At 39.1% G+C, this 20,387-nt stretch overlaps 1 protein-coding gene across 1 annotated transcript; it reads right to left on the bottom strand.

Moving 5' to 3' along the window:
• Positions 1 to 533: 533 nt before the first annotated feature.
• On the bottom strand, positions 534 to 9,127 carry LOC103406996 (probable inactive receptor kinase At5g10020). The gene is made up of 3 exons (XM_070815170.1): positions 7,888 to 9,127; positions 5,924 to 7,591; positions 534 to 1,364 (listed from the first exon to the last, which is right to left on the bottom strand). Exons 1-3 carry the CDS (start codon positions 8,831 to 8,833, stop codon positions 787 to 789), a joined length of 3,192 nt encoding a protein of 1,063 aa, XP_070671271.1. The 5' UTR covers positions 8,834 to 9,127; the 3' UTR covers positions 534 to 786.
• Positions 9,128 to 20,387: the final 11,260 nt, after the last annotated feature.

Genomic DNA, 20,387 nt, shown 5'->3' with positions numbered 1-20,387 from the left:
AATGGAGTCGTAGAATCAATTCGGTCCAAGAGTTTCTTCAGTTTGGTTAAACAACACTTACCCTTCTTTCGACTGGTTACATATCTAAGTCTTTGCTGGCGAGGAGTCTTTGATTCTCTTGTTAAATGAGGTCACTTTATTAGCTTGCTCAGAAAAGTGAGGTGTTACCCGTGTTAGTGTACTGCACATTGAAAGCCGAACCATTATTGAACTTCACAGCAAAAGATATAACCTTGTATTCAAGTTAACATAACTCTCAACCGTAATCACTTAGTACAGAAGTCAACATTGCATTTCACCATTACTTCACATCCATATATTAGCCTGATCGAGCTAGGTTACGAATTAGCACGCCCGCATCAACAGTCAACCACAAAAGAACATAATTAGCTTAATAGTTACCCAACCTGTGCACCAAGTAGACTCTGTAATTTTTAGGTCCAACAATAACAAAACCAAAAGTTAATAGAGGAATTGGAAAAAATGAGAAGAAAGAGTGAAAGGGAATATGACAACACATAAGAATTTGTCAATTAAATATCAAAATCAAAACACGATCAAGTGATAAATGGATAGGTTAAATATTCCTTTACAAGAAAAATTTCACAGGAAAAAATGTGACAATTAATAATAGCCCAAAGTCAAAAGGCTAGAAACCAATTAAGGAGGAAAAAATAATAATAATAAGGGGTGAAAAAATAAAAATAAAAATAAAAAACCAAAAAACAAAAGGGGTCAAGGAACAAATAAAAAAAAAGCTAATTCCAAGACGCATGTACAAAAACTTCAACTGGATATAGAATTGACATCCTCAAAGACTTGTCTGATGTTAGGCCTCTCATTTACAGGTAGAATACACCTGAGCGATATTGCTAGCAATTCATCCATTGCTTTCGAGGGTTCTTCCCCACCAGCAATGTCTCTGTCAATGCAATCCATTCCTCGTCCTTCTCGATCACACAGCCGAACCCAGTCTGTGAGGTCAACCGCCCCCGACTGTCCCGATATAATGTCTCCTGCACTTCTTCTGGTTAACAATTCCATCAAAATCACCCCAAAAGCATACACATCAGCTTTGAAAGAAGGGACTGGTTTGGTTGCGGTGACAAGCTCTGGAGCACGGTATCCAAGTGCTCCCATAGTTAAAATCTGTTCGGCGATACCAGCAGGTGTCATCAGACGGTGAAGACTATAATCAGTTAGGTGAGCACTGTAATCAGGACCTGCCAGGAGCACATTACTTGGCTTTAGGTTCCCGTGGGGCAGGCCTCTATCATGTAGGTAAAGCAAACACTGAGCGACCTCCACAGCAACCTTTAGCCTCTGCTTGAACGATAATCGAGAGTACCTTCGAGGTGTGGTCTCTGCATAATACAGATGCATACTTGGAAAATAAGCGAAAAATTAAAATCAAGATTTAAGACATTAATATCTATGAAACCCTGAATACTGGCACAACATAGAAAATAACAACTGCTGCTTGCCAACATTTAGACACGCTCAGACAATTCGGAACAAAGGAAACAAGCTTTATCCAGAAGTCCACTCTCGTGAACATCAATCTGAGACAGAACAAGTGGAATCTAAAATAAAGGGCAGCATGACACACTAAACTTGTCTTCAAAAGCCTCAGTTCATTAAAAAGATTCTTGTTCCTTTTAATGTACGTATAATTTTAATTTTAATGTGCGTATATTATCATTTTAATGTACGTATTATTATCTTTCCATTTCCAAATAAATATACAAGAAATCAATTAACAATCAAGCCACCCAAGCACTTCAAAAGTTGAAAACAGATGACAATTATAAAACTCTCATGTTGAAACAAATTTCAGAAACCACCCCACCGATCTTATATCCGGAGCGGCAAAATCATAAGCACACTTATAATACCAATTTCCTTTTTTTTTTCACTTCCCAAAATGTACACCATTGACCAGTCCTATGACTCCTATCTGTTCCTCTTACGCTCACAGTTTGTATCAAGTTCAAGAGACTTATGATGTATCCTATTAGACTCAAAAAGTAAATTCCCAGAGTTGTTCATGCCTGACGGTAAAGGTATTCAGATGGGTCAGTTGTGGTTGCTATACGTTTCGGCAAGTACCTTTCACTGCCAACTAACGAAATATCAATGACTTGTTTGATAACGTTTGAACCATAGAGTGAAAGGGGATTGGGAATGCTAACCTTCTAATTTATTAACTCTTTCTCTTCGTTCAATACCATTCAGAGATGTGAATGTTTCAGAGACTACAAGCCTAATATTTAAAGTAAGCACAAGCTAAAATCTCTTATAAGCGTCAATCTAAGTCTGTCTGACACATGCCTTCATGTTTGAATCTTCATTTACATCCACAACAACAACAACAAAGCCTTTTCCCACTAAGTGGGGTCGGCTATATGAATTCTAGAACACCATTGCGCTCGGTTCTGTGATATGTCCTCCGTTAGATCCAAGTACTCTAAATCTTTTCTTAGGGTCTCTTCCAAAGTTTTCCTAGGTCTTCCTCTACCCCTTCGGCCCTGAACCTCTGTCCCGTAGTCACATCTTCGAACCGAAGCATCAGTAGGCCTTCTTTGCACATGTCCAAACCACCATAACCGGTTTTCTCTAATCTTTCCTTCAATTTTGGCTACTCCTACTTTACCTCGGATATCCTCATTTCTAATCTTATCATTTCTCGTGTGCCCACACATCCAACGAAGCATCCTCATCTCCGCTACACCCATTTTATGTACGTGTTGATGCTTCACCGCCCAACATTTTATGTCATACAGCATCGCCGGCCTTATTGTCGTCCTATAAAATTTTCCCTTGAGCTTCAGTGGCATACGGCGGTCACACAACACGCCGGATGCACTCTTCCACTTCATCCATCCAGCTTGTATTCTATGGTTGAGGTCTCCATCTAATTCTCCGCTCTTTTGCAAGATAGATCCTAGGTAGCGAAAGCGGTCGCTCTTTGGTATTTCCTGATCTCCTATCCTCACTCCTAACTCATTTTGGCCTTCATTTGCACTGAACTTGCACTCCATATATTCTGTCTTTGATGACGAAGATCTTTAGATTCCAACACTTCTCTCCAAAGGTTAAGCTTCGCATTTACCCGTTCCTGGATTTCACCTATCAACACTATATCGTCTGCGAAAAGCATACATCAAGGAATATCATCTTGAATATGTCATGTTAACTCATCCATTACCAATGCAAAAAGGTAAGGACTTAAGGATGAACCCTACAATTATAGGGAAGCTTTCGGTTTGTCCTTCATGAGTTCTTACGGCAGTCTTTGCTCCATCATACATATCCTTTATAGCTTGGATATATGCTACTCGTACTCCTTTCTTCTCTAAAATCCTCCAAAGAATGTCTCTTGGGACCCTATCATACACTTTTTCCAAATCTATAAAGACCATGTGTAAATCCTTTTTCCCATCTCTATATCTTTCCATCAATCTTCGTAAGAGATAGATTGCCTCCATGGTTGAGCACCCTGGCATGAACCCGAATTGGTTGTTCGAAACCCGTGTCTCTTGCCTCAATCTATGCTCAATGACTCTCTCCCAGAGCTTCATTGTATGACTCATTAGCTTAATACCCCTATAGTTCATGCAATTTTGTACGTCGCCCTTATTCTTGTAGATAGGCACCAAAATGCTCTTTCGCCACTCATTGACATCCCAAAATAAAAATTCACAAAAGCTTTCTATAATAGATAATAGTATTTAGTGTGGTCTTTTTGTAACAATGCATAAATTGAATTGTTTCTGATTGGTCCTTCAGTATAAAGAACGTTCAACAGTTGAAGGCAATATCGAATAAATAGCAGCCAGATGAAAAGGTCTAAATCACAAAGTAAGGAAAAACAATCATCTCGTCAGATTCATAACGGTTATCCTCATAACATCATTTTAACTTCGTAGTCCAATTACTCCTATGAAGTCAAACCAAAAGGGGATGGGCTCACGAGGAAGATTTTCCTCTAAAACCCTTTCCAAAATTAGGTACCACGTTGAATTTGAAAATGAGATTTACTAGGGATAAAAATAAAGAGCTCCGTCCAGCCATATGGGGAGAAGGTGAACAATCAGTCGGAGCTCTGATTGCTTACCTTGTCTGTCACCTCTTTCAGCAGACCCCCTAGCTCGGCGACTTGGGGGACTCCTACTACATGGTTTGTATCGCGCTTGACCAAGCCTGAAACTACAAGTAAGCTTCAAGTGAAATTGATACATTACCTTGTGCATCTCCACCAGTTAAAGATACCACCCCTGGATGGAGGAAGAGTACTTCCAGAGAAGATGTCACATCTACCTATGAGACAGATAAGGCAAGTCAAGACGACACCACACTCCGATACTTAGAAGTTTCGTGATTACGAGATCATTCTCCTACAATATTTCCTAATGTCATTTGTACTAAATCATTCACTTGTACTCACTAAAGGAGAGCTTGAACCTATGTACTTGTGTAAACCCTTCACAATTAATGAGAACTCTTCTATTCCGTGGACGTAGCCAATCTGGGTGAACCACGTACATCTTGTGTTTGCTTTCCTATCTCTATCCATTTATATACTTATCCACGCTAATGACCGGAGCAATCTAGCGAAGATCACAAAAAGCGACCGTTTTCGCTACCTAGGATCTATCTTGCAAGAGAACGGAGAATTAGATGGAGATCTCAACCATAGAATACGAGCTGGATGGATGAAGTGTAAGAATGCATCCGGCGTGTTGTGTGACCGTCGTAGGCCACTGAAGCTCAAGGGAAAATTTTATAGGACGGCAATAAGGCCAGCGATGTTGTATGACACAGAATGTTGGACGGTGAAGCATCAACACGTACACAAAATGGGTGTAGCGGAGATGAGGATGCTTCGTGGGATGTGTGGGCACACGAGAAAGGATAAGATTGGGACTGAGGATATCCGAGGTAAAGTAGGAGTAGCCGAAATTGTAGGAAAGATGAGAGAAAATCGGCTCCGGTGATTTGGACATGTGCAAAGAAGGCCGAATGACGCCCCGGTTCGAAGATGTGACTACGGGACAGAGGTTCAGGGCCGAAGGGGTAGAGGAAGACCTAGGAAAACTTTGGAAGAGACTCTAAGAAAAGACTTAGAGTACTTGGATCTAACGGAGGACATGACACAAAACCGAGCGCAATGGCGTTCTAGGATTCATATAGCCGACCCCACTTAGTGGGAAAAGGCTTTGTTGTTGTTGTTGTTGTTGTTGTTGTCCAGCCATAGCAGTTCTAAACGGCCTAGAAGTTATCGAAATCTATCCCCCTAAAAGATTTCTGACATGTTTTTCAATTTCCTTGACTCTATGCCAACAAAAAGTTACACTACAACCGTTTAAGAACCTCTTAGCATAAATGTCTACACCTCAACCTTTTACTTTGAGATGCTAGTCTAAAAATCAAATGGAACTGATGATGACTGATAGAGAGCACTATAATTAAATGAACCAACGGGCAGCAACTGAAAATATTCCCACTTACCATGTTCATAACAAGGAAGGAGAGTAGCATCACCCACAAGTAGGTGACAGAGCATAGCTCACACCCACGTATTCAGCTTACCACTCATTTGACTACAACAATTGAACTATTTACTTCATTTAGTGCATTTTAAAGTAAAACACCATAAAATGTAATGGGTTGAAGAGTAAATAATTTATCGTGAATTTCCTATAGATTTAAAGTAAAATTATTACAGCCAACTTGTATTGATTATGCTTCTGCAACAATTTTAATCCTTCTATAGCTAAACCAGCCAAAATAATGGGTTGACAGGGTAACCAGTTTTATTTTATTAAGAAAAAAGGTTTATAGAGCCCAATCCATCCAAAAATTTAACAGGAGTAGTTAGTTTTGTTTTATATGTTCAAGAAAAGGTTTATAGAGCTCTTACCGTACAGATGTAGGGCCAAGCTGTCTCCCTGGATATAATCTGCCAAAAGAAGCCTCTCTTGTTCCCTGGGCCCCCAGTAGTACGCTCGTAATGGAACAATGTTATCATGCCTTATAGAGCCAATTCTTTTAACTTCCTTGGCAAAATCTTTCTTGTGTTTGACAAGTCCCACTCGTAACCACTTCACAGTCAACATATGTCCACTATCTAGAGTAGCTTTGTAAAGAGTTCCGTGGCTGCTTCTGCCTAGAACTTCTGCAGGAGCTCGAGATAATTGTTCAGCAGTAAACTGCAAAGAAGAATCCAGGAAGAATAGTTCACCAGCCAACCGATCTGGTGAGTATACATCCAATATCACAGGTTGTTCACGTGTCTCCATAAAACGAGGTGAAGGAGAGAGAGGAGAACCCGGGGAGGACTTCCTTCCTGATGTTGTAGGATAATTATCTAGAAGATTTGTAGGTGCAGAACTAGTTGCTGTTTGCCCAGGTAAAGCATGCTCACCAATTTCAGTTACAAACTCCGTCTGCCCTGATAATGACTTTGATTGTGAAGTTAGCAAGTGATCATTTGAAAAACTCAATGAACTTGGTGGAGGCTGAACATTTGTATGAAAATTGAAAAGTGAAGGCCGTGTAAATCTTCCTATCTTAACATCTCTCCCTGTATCTTGGCCACCAAACCCACTTCTTCCACTAAATTCTTTGATATGTGTTTGGTGATAAGCCAAAAAAGCAAAGATTATCATCAAGGCAACTCCAACTGAAGCAACAATGATTGCTACTCTGATATGACCTTTTGAACTATGATTTTTCCCTTGATCCGAAATACGACCCGGAACTGAAGTTGTTGCCTGACCATTCTCTTGTAAGTTTAGCATGTCATTTCCAGGACGAAATGAACTTGTAGGGAAGTGTTTTAAATTTTGGGGAACAGAACCGGATAGATCATTATTGGAAACATTAAATACACTTAGGCTGGATGGAAGCTTCTGAGGAATTCCACCTTCGAATTTGTTGTCTGATAAATCAAGGTACTCCAATTTACTAAGTTTGCTCAGTTCACTCGGCAGCTCTCCTGAAAAGCCATTCTTTGCAAGGTTTAGCAATTTGAGTTCCACCATGTTACCTATGTCTCGAGGCAAGCCGCCAGATAAAGTATTATGGGAGAGATCGAGACTCTCAATCGGCAAATCTGGAGGTAGAGATAACAATTCCTTTACATGTGCACCTTCAAGAGGAATTGGCCCAATTAAATGATTCCCTGAAAGATTCAGTCTCTTTAGGGTCGTTGAAGAGAGGAAACTTCCAGGAATGGACCCACTGAAATCATTTAGGCTCAAGTCAACTGTCGAGAGTCTAGGACAGGCCTTCAAGATTGAAGGTAAAGGACCAACTAATAAATTATCTCTTAGACTAAGCGTACTTAATTTCTCAAACTGTGATGTCAACTGTCGAAAGCTTCCATAAAACTTATTTGAACTCAAATCAAGCACTTCTAAAGCAGCCCCCAAATCCTGCACAATGGATATGTTACCTGAGATCTTATTTCCACTGAGATCCACCACTACACAACTCCTCATATCCACATTCTGCAATGTGCCAGACAAACCATTTGACGAAAGATTCAAGACTTTCAAAGTTGTAGAGTTAATTCCATGAATGGAACCTGTACACATAAATGGTGATAAATCAGAATGCAATGTTAAGTTCCAAAGGTTTCCGATTTCTTTGAAAACATACAAATATTGACAACAATAAACAGTCGAAATATACAGGATTAAAAACGGTGAGGCCATGGTTAGCAAAATGAGTGGTGGATAAGGTATACTTCAGATCTCTACTACGTTTAATGCATATGATGTTTTAGTGTTCATGAAAAACGTGAAAAAATTTACAGTTTGATGATTGAACTCAATCGATAGCACGACAGGACAAGATGGTGAATGAAGTTCAAGTCCATACCTGTCAAAGCATTGCCACTAAGATCCAATTCCTCCACTGTCATGGAACTCTCAAACAACTCCTCCGGTATTTCCCCAAACAACTGATTACTCCCGAGCCTCAAAACCCGCAAATTCGGCAACAACCCAAATGAAGGGAGCTTCCCTGTGATCTGGTTACCACCTAAATCCAAAACTTGCAAGTTCCTAAACAACCCAATTGAATCAGACTTAAAAAACCCACCAGCAAGCTTATTGTAGCTCAAGTTCAAGTACCGCACTGTGTTGGATAAGCTCGAAACATTCTCCGAAGCAAGCGAAAGCCCTCCGAAAAACTCGTTCCTGCTCAAGTCAACGTATTCCACATTGTGCAATCGCGAGAACAAATCAGCAATGTCGCCCCACAGCTGATTGGAATGCAAATCCAACACTTTGAGCTGATTGAGATTCCACAACCGATCCGGAAACCCGCCTTTGAAGTGATTGGCAGACAGGTTGAGATAATTCAAGCCCCACAAGTCGTATATCCGGGCCGGGATCGGGCCGTAGAAGCGGTTCCCAGATAGATCCAGGTGCTGGAGAGATGACATTGTGCCGAGAATCGGCGGGACCCGACCCGTGAAGTCGTTGTTAGAAAGGGTGAGGTTTTGCAATGCAGTGAGTCCAGTGAGAGTGTTGAACTTGAGCTCGCCGCCGAGGGCAAGATGGTCGAGAGCTAAGGCAACGACATTGCCGGTGGTGTCGCAGAAAACGCCAGTCCAGGGAGGGCAAGAGTGAGTGTTGGAGAGGGAGCTAAGGGTCCATGAGTCAAGGACTTTCCGGAGCGGGTCGGTTTGGATCCCTTTCTTGAATTCGTAAAGGGATCGGAGCTCCGAGTCGGAGGCGGAGGAAGCGGAGAGGATTACAAGGGAGAAGAAGTAGAGAGAGAGAGTGAGATTGTTCATTGTAGCCAGAAAAACCTTAATCATTCATTGGACAAAGCTTAAGACTTGAAGACTGGGCGAGAGAGAGAGAGAGAGAGAAATGGGGGAGATTTCAAAACCCTAGATTGAGATTTGAGAGGAAAATTAAGACAGGAGGAGAGAGAGAAGGAGGAGAGAGAGGAGGGTGTACTGCGTAGGGTTTTTTTTTTTTTAATTATTTGGTTTTCTAGGGTTGAGAGGAAAATTCCGTTAAACATGGCGGTTTGGCAGGTGGAGAGTGGTGGTTGGTGAGGGTGAGTGACTACAGTCTGTAAAGGGGGAACAAGGCTACTTAGGGTCAAAAAGACTAAAACATCCTTCAGTAATAAAGAGTGAGCAGACCCATATGCCCCTACTCACCTCACATGCTTTTTCCACTCCGTTAGCCAGACGACAACCATAAAACACTCCGGACGTGAGTTGTGTTACATGTGTGACCTTAACTTTTTGTGGTTAGCCAATAGGTAATTCGACCAAGAAAATTATGCAGATCTATTTATTTGTAATTCAGAAATTTTAGATTCGACTCTTATAAATACAGAGTTTAGGGTCTCAAAATATATATGGGGCTTGGAAGGAGGATTTAAAAGTTGGTTACACAAGGTTAGTCCATAGCTGATAAGCGCTTCTTTAGTGAAGTCTGGCAGAGGGAATCTGTTTAGACCCAAAATATTGGTTTGGGCCGAGCACTAAATTGTTCTCGGCCCAAGGGCCGTACTTAGGAGTCATTGAGGGTCATCCAGTTTATGGGCCACATAGCCAAGGTCGACCGTGTATTATTAGGAACCCATGGGTAGTTGAATCCTGATACGAGACGGAGTTTGGATAAGATAAGGATGTTGGAGTTTGGGATTGAATCCGGCTTGATAACGGGTTGAGTTCAAAGTCCTAGTAGGAGCAGGACTGGCCAAGATAAGGAGGGATCAAGGAAAGGAGTCCTAATCCGAGAATGGTTGTGATTCGATCGGAAGCAGGTTAGCTACTATAAATAGGGGGAGGAGGACATTATTTAAGCCCCCTCCAATTCAACACACAAATGCCTTGCGCAAACCTCGCTTTCGCAAAACTTCGCAACAGCCTTGAGATTTTTATTTTCCTTTCCCACCGACACACCTTCAGTTTGGATAAACAGCATTGTGGAGGCAACCGACGAACATCTTCAGTTTAGATAAACAGCACTGTTGTCGTAGAGTTAGCCGACCAAGAAACACATTCAGTTTGGATAAACAGCACTACGACAGGGCCGACTGGTTATCTATCCAAGTCTCGGTTGAGAAGGATTTTCGAATCCTTATTAGCATAGGTCATGTCACAGCCCGTCCTGAAATAATTTATTGATGATGTGAATTGACTATTTTACCATTGGATGTGAGCGTTATGGTGTGTTATGCATGTAAATGGGGGTCCAAACTTGCGTTTTTCCCTAAATTTTGGAACAAATTGGAAATGAGTTTTTGTGGTTTTGGTTGGTGACCCACGTGGACCACACACACACACACAAACCCTTCATCTCTCCTCTCCCGTGCTCTCTCCCTCAGACTCACTCTCTCTCTTTCCCTCACGTACGGACGAACACCAAACTCACACTTCAAGCATGGATCGACGTCAAGAAGGTAAGATTCGAACTCCTTGCATGTCCCTGATTTCATATATGCCATTTTTAGGACTTGAGACCTTGAAAAACCCAAGAAACCATAACCTCCAATTTGAGGTACTATTCATGCAAAAATAAAATCTCATGTTTTGGGGGATTTCAAGCCTATAGATAGCTTAAGGAGGTCCTCACGAGGCTAGGAGTGGTTCGTTGGAAGATTTTGGACGTCGGAATAGCGAGAATGACGAGTTTTAAGTTTAGCCGGATTATCGAGGCTTTTTCCAACGAGTTTCCAGCGGTTTCAGGGCTTGACTCAGGTATGGTTTGGTTCGTCTTAGTGAGATCTTTAAAATAGTTCAAGTTTCATGAAGTTTGGTGTTAAAACGAGAGAGATATAAGGTTTTGAAAATTAAACCAAAAACCGGCGAAGTCACCGGCGTCCAGTGACTCATCAGAAAAGATGAAGGTATATTCCGTCAAAACTAACAGAATATGCTAACGGCGTTGGATGACGCCGTTAATAATTAATGGTATATGCTACCTTTTTAACGGAAGTTATTAGCTAGTTTTGTAGATCACGTTGGTATATTCAAACACCCCATTTGAGCAATGTATGAGAAGTTATTAGCTAGTTTTGTCTATGTGCTTTAAATTAACATTTTTATAGTTGTTTCGCATATAGGGGAGACTTATCCTGAGGACGAGCGCGTTCAAGGGCGACTTAAGGGGCTACAACCCTTCAACATACCAGTGAGTGGGCTTTTGGTTTTCAGTATATACTTATATACTTGATAATTTCCTAGAAAATGCGTTTAAATGAAAGTATGCCTTGACTTCCATGCAAATAAATTTATATTTCGTATATGAATTGGTATATAATGCATATATATAATTGTGGTGCTGTGGACGCTCAGGTAAGCCCAGGTGAGTTATGAAATATGAAAGTGAATAACGGTTGTGATTAATTGAGAAACTTAGACTCATAAAACTGCACCTAGGGTGATTGTGATTTAGCCAGAGATATGGCACAGGCCTATTTATAATGTCACCTCCCGCACCATATGCTCACATTGGATCCAATTTAGGTGCACAGTCTTGTCGTACAGATCTTTACTAGGGTTCCGACTCATATGTGACTAGCGATTTATTGCCCAGCTATTATGAAAGAATAGTATTAAGCATAATTATATTACACCCAGTATTGTCGTACAGACCTTTTCATTTGGTTCTGACTCGTGTGCTGTATAGTGCCGTATAGGTCATTGTAGTGACTCCAGCTAGATTGACTATTGAGCTGTGAATTTAGCCGTACAGACTTCCACAGGGGTTCCGGCTAATATGTTATTTTCCATGAATGTATTCTCACATGAATTACTTACTCTGTTATATCTTGGCATGGCATACTATGATTATGAATATGTGACGCATGATTTGAATTGATATATATATATATATATATATATATATATATATATATATATATATATATGCATATCCTTATATTTTATTTCTGGGAAAATATACATGTTTTACGGCGAGGGGTTAGAACTTTTGAGAAATGAAATGGTTTGTAAAACATTTGTTTTTGCCCACTCACGTTTTCTGTTTTGCACCCCTCCAGGTTTTAGGTAACCTAGCTATTGGTGGCCTTGAGGATTTTGGCGGTTCTGACATAATAAATAATTGTAGGACATCTTATGGTATTGTATAATTAGTACTTGTCCTACGGGACTGCACTTAGACTTTCTATGCTCTGATTATGAGTATTTACTTTTGTATCTCACTCCTAACACTTCCCGTTTATTAGTGCACTTTATTAACTTTTGGTTTTTAATTATTTGTATATTCTTATCCTCATTGCTTCCGCATTGTGCATATGGCTACGTCACCCTTACGTGACGGTCAACATGCCTTAATCTCAGTCGGGGTGTGTCAGGTCATCTCATCAGCCTTTTCGACAAAATGAAGTGTTACTAGGGCTCGGCACATTGAATGCCGAGTTAGTTTTATGATTGGATACTCACAAGTAGGCTTTAGAGTTCGGCATTCTGACGGCCAAACCACATTTACCATCAAGACATATATCTGTTTTGAGTATCTATGCCCCTATACTTTGGTGTCGATTCGGCGTGCTTATACTCTTACGAATATACTCACTGTGACCGAATCCGGCGCTGACGATTTGTGAACTTCGCAGAACTAGTAGCCTTGTCTTCAGGCTCTAAAACCCAAAGGTCGGGATGTGTTCCTTCCTCGGCCGCAGTCGCAAGATCAAGAAGTCAGTCACACACCTAGCGTAAAATCAACCCATTTTACTCATCAGCCAAGTTCGGTTGACGAGTTGGCACGCTCGCATACAACCGAATGACGTAGTTAGCTCATTAGTTACTCAGCCTGTGCGCCACGTAGGCCTGGTAGTTTTTAGGGTCAATAGAATCTCATACCCAATTCTAGGTACCAAGGCTAAATCCTACTATAAGGACATTTTGGGTTGGATGAATTCGGGGATTGAGAGTGGATATGTTTGTCGGCCTCCCACTAGATGATGTAGTCATTCAGAATATTATGTCTGGATTGTATGAAACCCTCGCAATCTTCTTGGTTCCTCACTCGAAGAAATGGAGGCTCGAACAAAGTATGGTAATTTGGGTGAGGGGTAGGATAAACATCAAGAATGGCAGTCCTTGTTTTCGTCGAAAATTTGGAGAAGAAAGCCAAAAATGGGATTCAAGTTTTATGGAGGTTTTTTTGCACATAAAAATGAGAAGGAGAAAGGAGACGTAAAAATGTAGTTCTCGTTTCTCATGCACACACAATATGGCGTCCCTTCATCATTGATGTCTTTATGGCATGACTCAAAGTTGCATGCCTAAATTTGGAACGTCTCAACGAAACTGGATGGACAGGTAATGTTAAAGAATTCCAAATGGTAAGTTATTCCAATCTACCCCAAAAGGCATGGTCCTTGGTAACTATTCATCCTAAAAGGAACGCCGTTTCCGAAGCATAGTTAGGCACATTTGTTAGACCATGATTTTTATTGAACCATACCGGTACCCTATGTTAACTACGATTATTACTTTCTTTTGTAGGTGGTTGACCTCGCACTCTCCTCCGTCCGAGATGGTGCGGAATTTTGGTTTCAACATAGCTCATTGTACGGCTGAGTCCAAATTTCCACCTTTTCTCGTCGATAAAGCTCGCCAATAAGATATGAGCGCTTACGAGGTTTTTCTCTTTTCTAATCACGCACATTATGTATAATTTACATATTTTATTGCATTTAATTTTGGGAATTGTTATTGGCACTCCAAAAAACTCATCTTGCACTCCAAACTTTCTATAATTAGAAAGGAAAATACACTTGTGAGGAGTGTAGAAAGAGATTTTTGAAGTGCTAATAACATTTCCCCTAATATTTATCTTTTTAAGTTGTTTCCCTTATATTTTATTTAATTATTTTTCTTCAATTAATACCATTACTTGCAAGCACAAAATTTTAAAGATTCAGAAATATTTCTAAAGTGCCTAAAACTAAGTATTAACTATCCTTATATCCACTATATATTGTAAATATAAGAAATGAAAAGTTTGAAATGAAAATTTAATTTTTATGATTTATTTTCCCACTCTTTAATGTAAATGTCTTGTTATATTAAAAAAAAAATTATGACTAAAGCTAAATCATTCCCTTTCATGGACGCAATAGTTACTAAAACTTTAAAATTTCACATTATGGTATGTGGGAACTGTACCGAAAGGTACCCAGCTGCCCGTTCGAAATCTTGAAAAAAAAAAAAAAAACCATATATTTGTGATAAAAATTCATGCATGATTTCATGTTTGCTAGAAACTAGTGTTTTCAATCACCTACAAACATGACCTTAATCTTGAAGTCTTGAATGGCTTGATGCAAAAACATATGCATATTCTTACAATAGTCTTCAGTTGATGGATCCATGCACATAATGTTTTTCATTCCTTTTTATAATTCAATGATCTAATAGTCTCAATAGTAATAGTCACCCGCTTGAGATCCTACCACCGAACTATCAAAATTAATTGAGCCATGAAGCACGAGAGGCATTCCAAGGTTAATGGGTCTCCTATTGTTGCTAGGACTTGCAATTTTGGGGAGAATACTATATTTGTTACTGAAGCACTTGTCTTAAGTGATGTGCTGAAATTTGCAAAAGTTAAAGGTTTTAAGGATGTCTATGTTGAAGGTGATTCCAAGCTCGTTATTGATTCTATGTTGAACAAGTACAAAATGCCTTGGGGATTGAAGACTATTATTGAGGACATCAAATTACTTGCACATTCTTTTTCTTCTATATCTTGGGCTCATGTTTTTCGGGAGGTCAACTTTCTTGCTAGTATCACTACTAGCATTGTACACTCCATTCATGATACTTTTAATTGGGATAGGTCCTTACCCACTATTGCTAGAAATGCTCATCTCTTTGATTGTACTGAAAGCGGTTGTACCCGAGATTTCTCTTTTTGAATAAATTTATTTTTCCATAAAAAATAAAAAATAAAAAAAAGTAATAGTCACTCGTTTTTTTGTAAGTGTAACCAGTGGCGAAGCCAGGAATTTTGGGGAGGAGGGGCGGGACTTCAAAGGGTAATAGGTCTTAAAAATTTTAGACAACCAAATAGTGGACAATATTAATGTTTGTTATAATCAATACCTATCAAATGACCAAAATACCCCTGGTGATGGTGTCTTGAATAAATATAGGTTGAATTGTGATTTTTGGGAAGAGCAAAATGATAAAATGTTGTCATATTTGATAATCATTGACTCTCTACTGCACATTTCATGAATGATCAGAAGAGAGCTATGATGCCTATTGTTTTTTAGTTCTAGTTTATCGGGAAAAGCACTTGTTATACTTGGTCATTTAAGTTGAATTCCTTGTACAGTTTGTTGTACAAACCAAATTCTATATGTATTAGTCCTATATATAGTTCTTTTAAATACCAGAGTGCTTCCAAACCTTATATGGCTTACGATCATAAATTCATGAATTTCATGATAAGAACTGATTAATAAAAAAGTCCAGATTAAAAGAAACAAAAAACAGAGATAGGAATAAAAAGAAAAATTTAGCACAATAATGCCTAAATAATAATAAATTGTGCAAGTGGCCATTTACCACACTGGTGGAAAGGTGTTATGTCCTTGTGTGACAGTGTGGGTTCGAACCCCGTTGATGGCTAATCTAACATTTAACTTACTAATGCTATCGTTTCACTCAAATAAATAAATAAATTGTTTACTTATGCTGCTCTTTTTTTTTTCTTTTTTTTTACTGTTTTACTTAGGGATGCTTAGCTCAATAGAGCACTGTAATTTTTGTTGTTTCAGCCACTTGCGGAGATACTCCTTATCCCATAAAGGTAAAAGCTTTTGCTTTTGGTTATCTTGTTCTCCCACGTGGGTAGTTTGGTAAAGGTCAAATAAGTTAAAAAGATTGCATCTTTAAAGCCAAACGACAATGTTTAAAAAGTCTTCTTTTTGGTTTTTTTATAACAGAACGTAGCTGCTCCGCATCGCTGCAACAGACATGGATTCAGTTTGCAAGTTTTCCGACGACACCAGAGGGGTGGACCGTAATTTCTGGACTTGATTTCCGGCGAGGGAAGGGCAGCGCTGCTGCACCTTTTGCTTTGATTGGAGATTGAAAAAGAGCACAGAGAGAGAGACTGAATGGAAGTTATGGAACAGAGGAGATGAAGAGCAGCAGCAGCAGGAGTGGAGGGGCTAGCCAGCGCTCCAACCTTGTTTTTCCGGCGAGGGGAGTGGCGGCCGCCACTCCTCGCCCTCACGTAGCTTCGCCACTGAGTGTAACTGTTGGTATTAGTTGTGCCTATTAGGCACAATTTCTTGTCACTAAAAATAAATAACTTAAGTCACACTTGAATATATAATCACCCCACCCTAGCCACAGATTATGCCTATTACCGTGACTTGCTATTTTTCCTACTAGTGAATTATTTCGTTAAATGGTGACCATTTAAGTATTTTACTGAAAATTTAACTTTTCCCCTCCAAACTCATTTTTTCTAACCTCTAGCCCATCATATAATATTTATCCGAATAAAACCCAATGATTAGGATCCAAGTAAGCAACTTACCAAATTAAGTTTGTGTGTCCGTTTTTATATTTTTTTTGGATCCCTAATATACTCCATCTAAGCCAGTATAGAAAGTTCTTGTAATTTTGTTTTAATTGATCACGTGCATTGAATTTGGCAAGGTCTTGTAGCCATGAAATATGGTTCTAGATGGAGGAATTAAACCCAATGATTAGGATCCAAGTAAGCAACTTACCAAATTAAGTTTGTGTGTCTGTTTTTATATTTTTTTTTTGATCCCTAATATACTCCATCTAAGCCAGTATAGAAAGTTCTTGTAATTTTGTTTTAATTGATCACGTGCATTGAATTTGGCAAGGTCTTGTAGCCATGAAATATGGTTCTAGATGGAGGAATTAATTTGGAAATTTTTTTAATTTCAACAATAAATTTCAATTTGAATATACCTAATTTAGTGTTTATTTTTAACAATATCTAGGCTTATCATATTAACACCCCACAAATTGTTGAATAAACCCCACAAACTTAATACACCCCACATTTGGTTTTTCAATTAAAAAATATGTTAATACACCCCACATACTTTCCCATAATACCCTCACACCCCACATTCTTAATATACACCTTACATTTTCTACATGCACCCCCATATTTTCTATACACCCCATATTTCTCAAATCTTATAAAGCCTTTTATGACATCCCACATCGCCCAAGGAAGTGATCCTTAAATGTATATTCTCATCTCTACCTAGCACGAGGCCTTTTGGGAGCTCCCTGGCTTCGGGTTCCGTCGGAACTCCGAAGTTAAGCGAGAAGGTGGACAGAGCACTCCCATGATGGGTGATCCACTAGGAAGTTGTTCGTGAGTTCCCAAAAACAAAACCGTGAGGGCGTGGTTAGGGCTCAAAGCGGACAATATCGTGCAACGGTGGTGGAGCGGGCCCGGGAAGTGATCTGCCCCGGGCCTGGATGTGACACCTTTAATTTGGACAAAAAATGCCAACTAGAATTTTGACAAAAGATGTCACCTGGGATTTAAAGCATATGTGGGTTGTTAACACACCCCGACCGGAGTCAGGCATGTTGGCCATCACCTAAAGGTGACGTAACCAAAAGTGTAAGTGATGCAAAAATGTGAATAAATTAAAACCAAAACTAGAACTAATTTAAACTAATAAAGTGGGTGTGCAGTAGTGGGTAGAACCCATAGAATACAAATATTCAGAGCATAGATGACAAATAGTGCAGTCGAAACTAGTTAAGTACTTAATACATAACGGGAACAGTTCCTACATTTAAATAAGGATATGTTAGAATCGCCGGCTAATCCTCATATGCCACTGAGTAATTCATCTATCTAGGACCTGGAGAGGTGAAAAACATAAGGGTAAGTGGGCAAAAACAAAAGTTTATAAAATCCATTTATTTTCTGAACATACTAACCCCTCGCTGTAAAACATGTATAGTTTCCAGAAAATCATACTATGTATATATATGAAATCAAATGCAAATCAACAGTAAATCCAGAAGTATGCCACATCACAATATGTCAAGATTGATGGAATATTCTTCGTCTTCTCCCGTGAGCCTTGTCGTCCGCCGCTGTCCAGTGCGTCGATTTTTGGAAAAAAATTCAACGATCTTTATATGGAAATGAATCCCATGACAAGGAGAACAAGATTTTACCTACCAAAAGTCCAAAAATGGACAAGAAATGGCTTGAAAAATCCTCACAAGGTTCGGCCTAAACTTCGACTCCTCGAACTCGCTTGTTTCGACGTCAACTCGACTCTGAACTTAGTCTAGGGACCCTAGGGAGTTGTGTAGAAGCTTTCCCACATCATAAAACCTTGTAAGTCGACCTGAAACCCGTCAGAGCAAAACCCACCAAGTCAGACCTTCCGAGTTGACAAGTCAAAACTCGATCATTTCACCATCAGTTGGTATGGTTGGGTTCGTGGGTTCGAGAGGAGTACAATGGTGGAGTTTATGAGCTTGATCTATGATTTTTTATGAGGGTCCTTGTTGTTACAGAGATGAGAGAGTTATAGGATAGAGAGAGAAAGAGAAGAAGATGAGAGAGAGAGAGAGAGAGAGAGAGAGAGAAAGAGTGTGTGTGTGTGTGTGTGTTCTGATTGGGGAAGAGAAGTGAGAGACAGTGTTTCTGATTGGTTTAGTGAGAGTGCGAGTGAGCGTGAATTTGATTGGTGATGAGGGACATAGGGAAAAACAAGTGAATGTGAGGGTTTTAAGGGTTGTGATTTGTGAATGTGTGAAGAAAGGGAACACATATCCCATTTTTAAGGAGAAAAAGAGATAAAATTCATACAATTCGAAATCCACTGTAATCTAACTTTCTATCTAAAACAGTGTTTCCAACACTGAATAATTTATAAGCACGTGTACAAATCTACCCGCTATTAACACGCTTTAAATAAATGTAACTTTTTCATTACAAGTCTATTTCGAGCCTAACTCGCGCTCACGCGTTCGTAACAACGAGTACCATTTAATTATGCTAACGAGAAAAATAAGTAAAATTCAAATAACCACGTCCACGTCACTTTGCCAACAAGGGCATAAATGTCAATTTACACACTTGGGGAGAAATTACATGGAAAATTAGGGATAGGTCTTCACAGTTGTTTTCAATTCCCTCATTAAAACCCATGTCATTTTTTTTTTAATATTTGGTGGTAATTTTAGGTGTTTAATTCTTCATATAATCCATGTGATCCCTAAAAGATGAATACGAACATAAAAGCTTGAATAACGCATCAAAAGCAAGATTAAATAATTATCGATGTCATCAAAATCACTAAAACAATAAAAAATATGAAGTCTTACCTCAAGTGAAGCTTCTGAAACATTGATTTTGTGTTTCATTCGTCAAAAATAATTTTTCTCAATCAACATGTTGTAGTTTCATTGGTTAGGGTTTTGTTCAATAATAGATTGTCGGAGGAGTTTTGATAGTTGAAGAAGATAAATAATACATTAAAAGTGAATTGTGGTGTACATAGAAATTTTTTTTTTAAACCTAATAAGGTCAAAATTGCCATTGCATAGTAGGGTAAATAAGTTATTTAATATTAAAATTTAATGTGGGGTGCATTCAACATTTTGTGGGGTGCTAATATAAAAATACCAATATCTGTTGTTTAATTTTATGAAAATAATTTACCTACTATGAAAATTAATTATATGAAAACAATATCTATTGTTTAATTTTATACTTACAATATAATTACATGAAAATAGTTTACCTGCTATGAAAATTAATTTTTTGAAAGAAATATCTATTGTTTAATTTTATGAAATAATTTATGTGATAACCCGTCCCTAATTTTAAGATTTTATAAATTTTAAATAAGTGAATTGACGAAAATGCCCCTAGAGGCGAGTGTGTTGACTTTCATTGACCAACATATTGGGAGACTTCGGAAACATTCTTTTAGTGTATCCTCATAGTGCTCGTCACTACGAACGCGTAGGTGCAAAAGAAATCAAATTTGGAACTACGGTTAAAATTTTACGAAACTAGGAACTCGAAGGGTGTTTTAATAATTTTACATTTACAGGATATTTTATTCATGTTTCAACTTGTTGTGGATTGGGATGTGTGCCAAGTGGGGCCCACACTCCATTCCTTTACCCTCTCTCATGTCTCCCTATCTCTTGGGACTCTCTCTCATTTGTTAATTATCTCCCATCTCAATCTCCACTCTCTCGTTGCCACATCATCCCTTCCCTTTAACCCTTTCAGCTATCTCTTATCTTGACTTCTTTCTCTCTCTCTCTTCTCTTTCCCGCCATTTTCTATGTACAAAGGTCACGCACCACCACCTCACCATTTCTT

This window comes from Malus domestica, chromosome 01 (genome assembly GCF_042453785.1).
Source record: "Malus domestica chromosome 01, GDT2T_hap1".
Classification (NCBI taxonomy): Eukaryota; Viridiplantae; Streptophyta; class Magnoliopsida; order Rosales; family Rosaceae; genus Malus; species Malus domestica.
Note: the sequence above shows the minus strand (reverse complement) of the source record. Positions and strands in the feature narration are given on the sequence as shown.

Coding starts and splice junctions, on each gene's coding strand:
- LOC103406996 (XM_070815170.1), bottom strand. CDS start 8,833: ATGATTAAGGTTTTTCTGGCTACAATGAACAATCTCACTCTCTCTCTC. Junction 7,592..7,887: donor TAGTGGCAATGCTTTGACAG/GTATGGACTTGA, acceptor TTATGTGTACAG/GTTCCATTCATGGAATTAAC. Junction 1,365..5,923: donor CTTGGCCCTACATCTGTACG/GTAAGAGCTCTA, acceptor TGTATTATGCAG/AGACCACACCTCGAAGGTAC.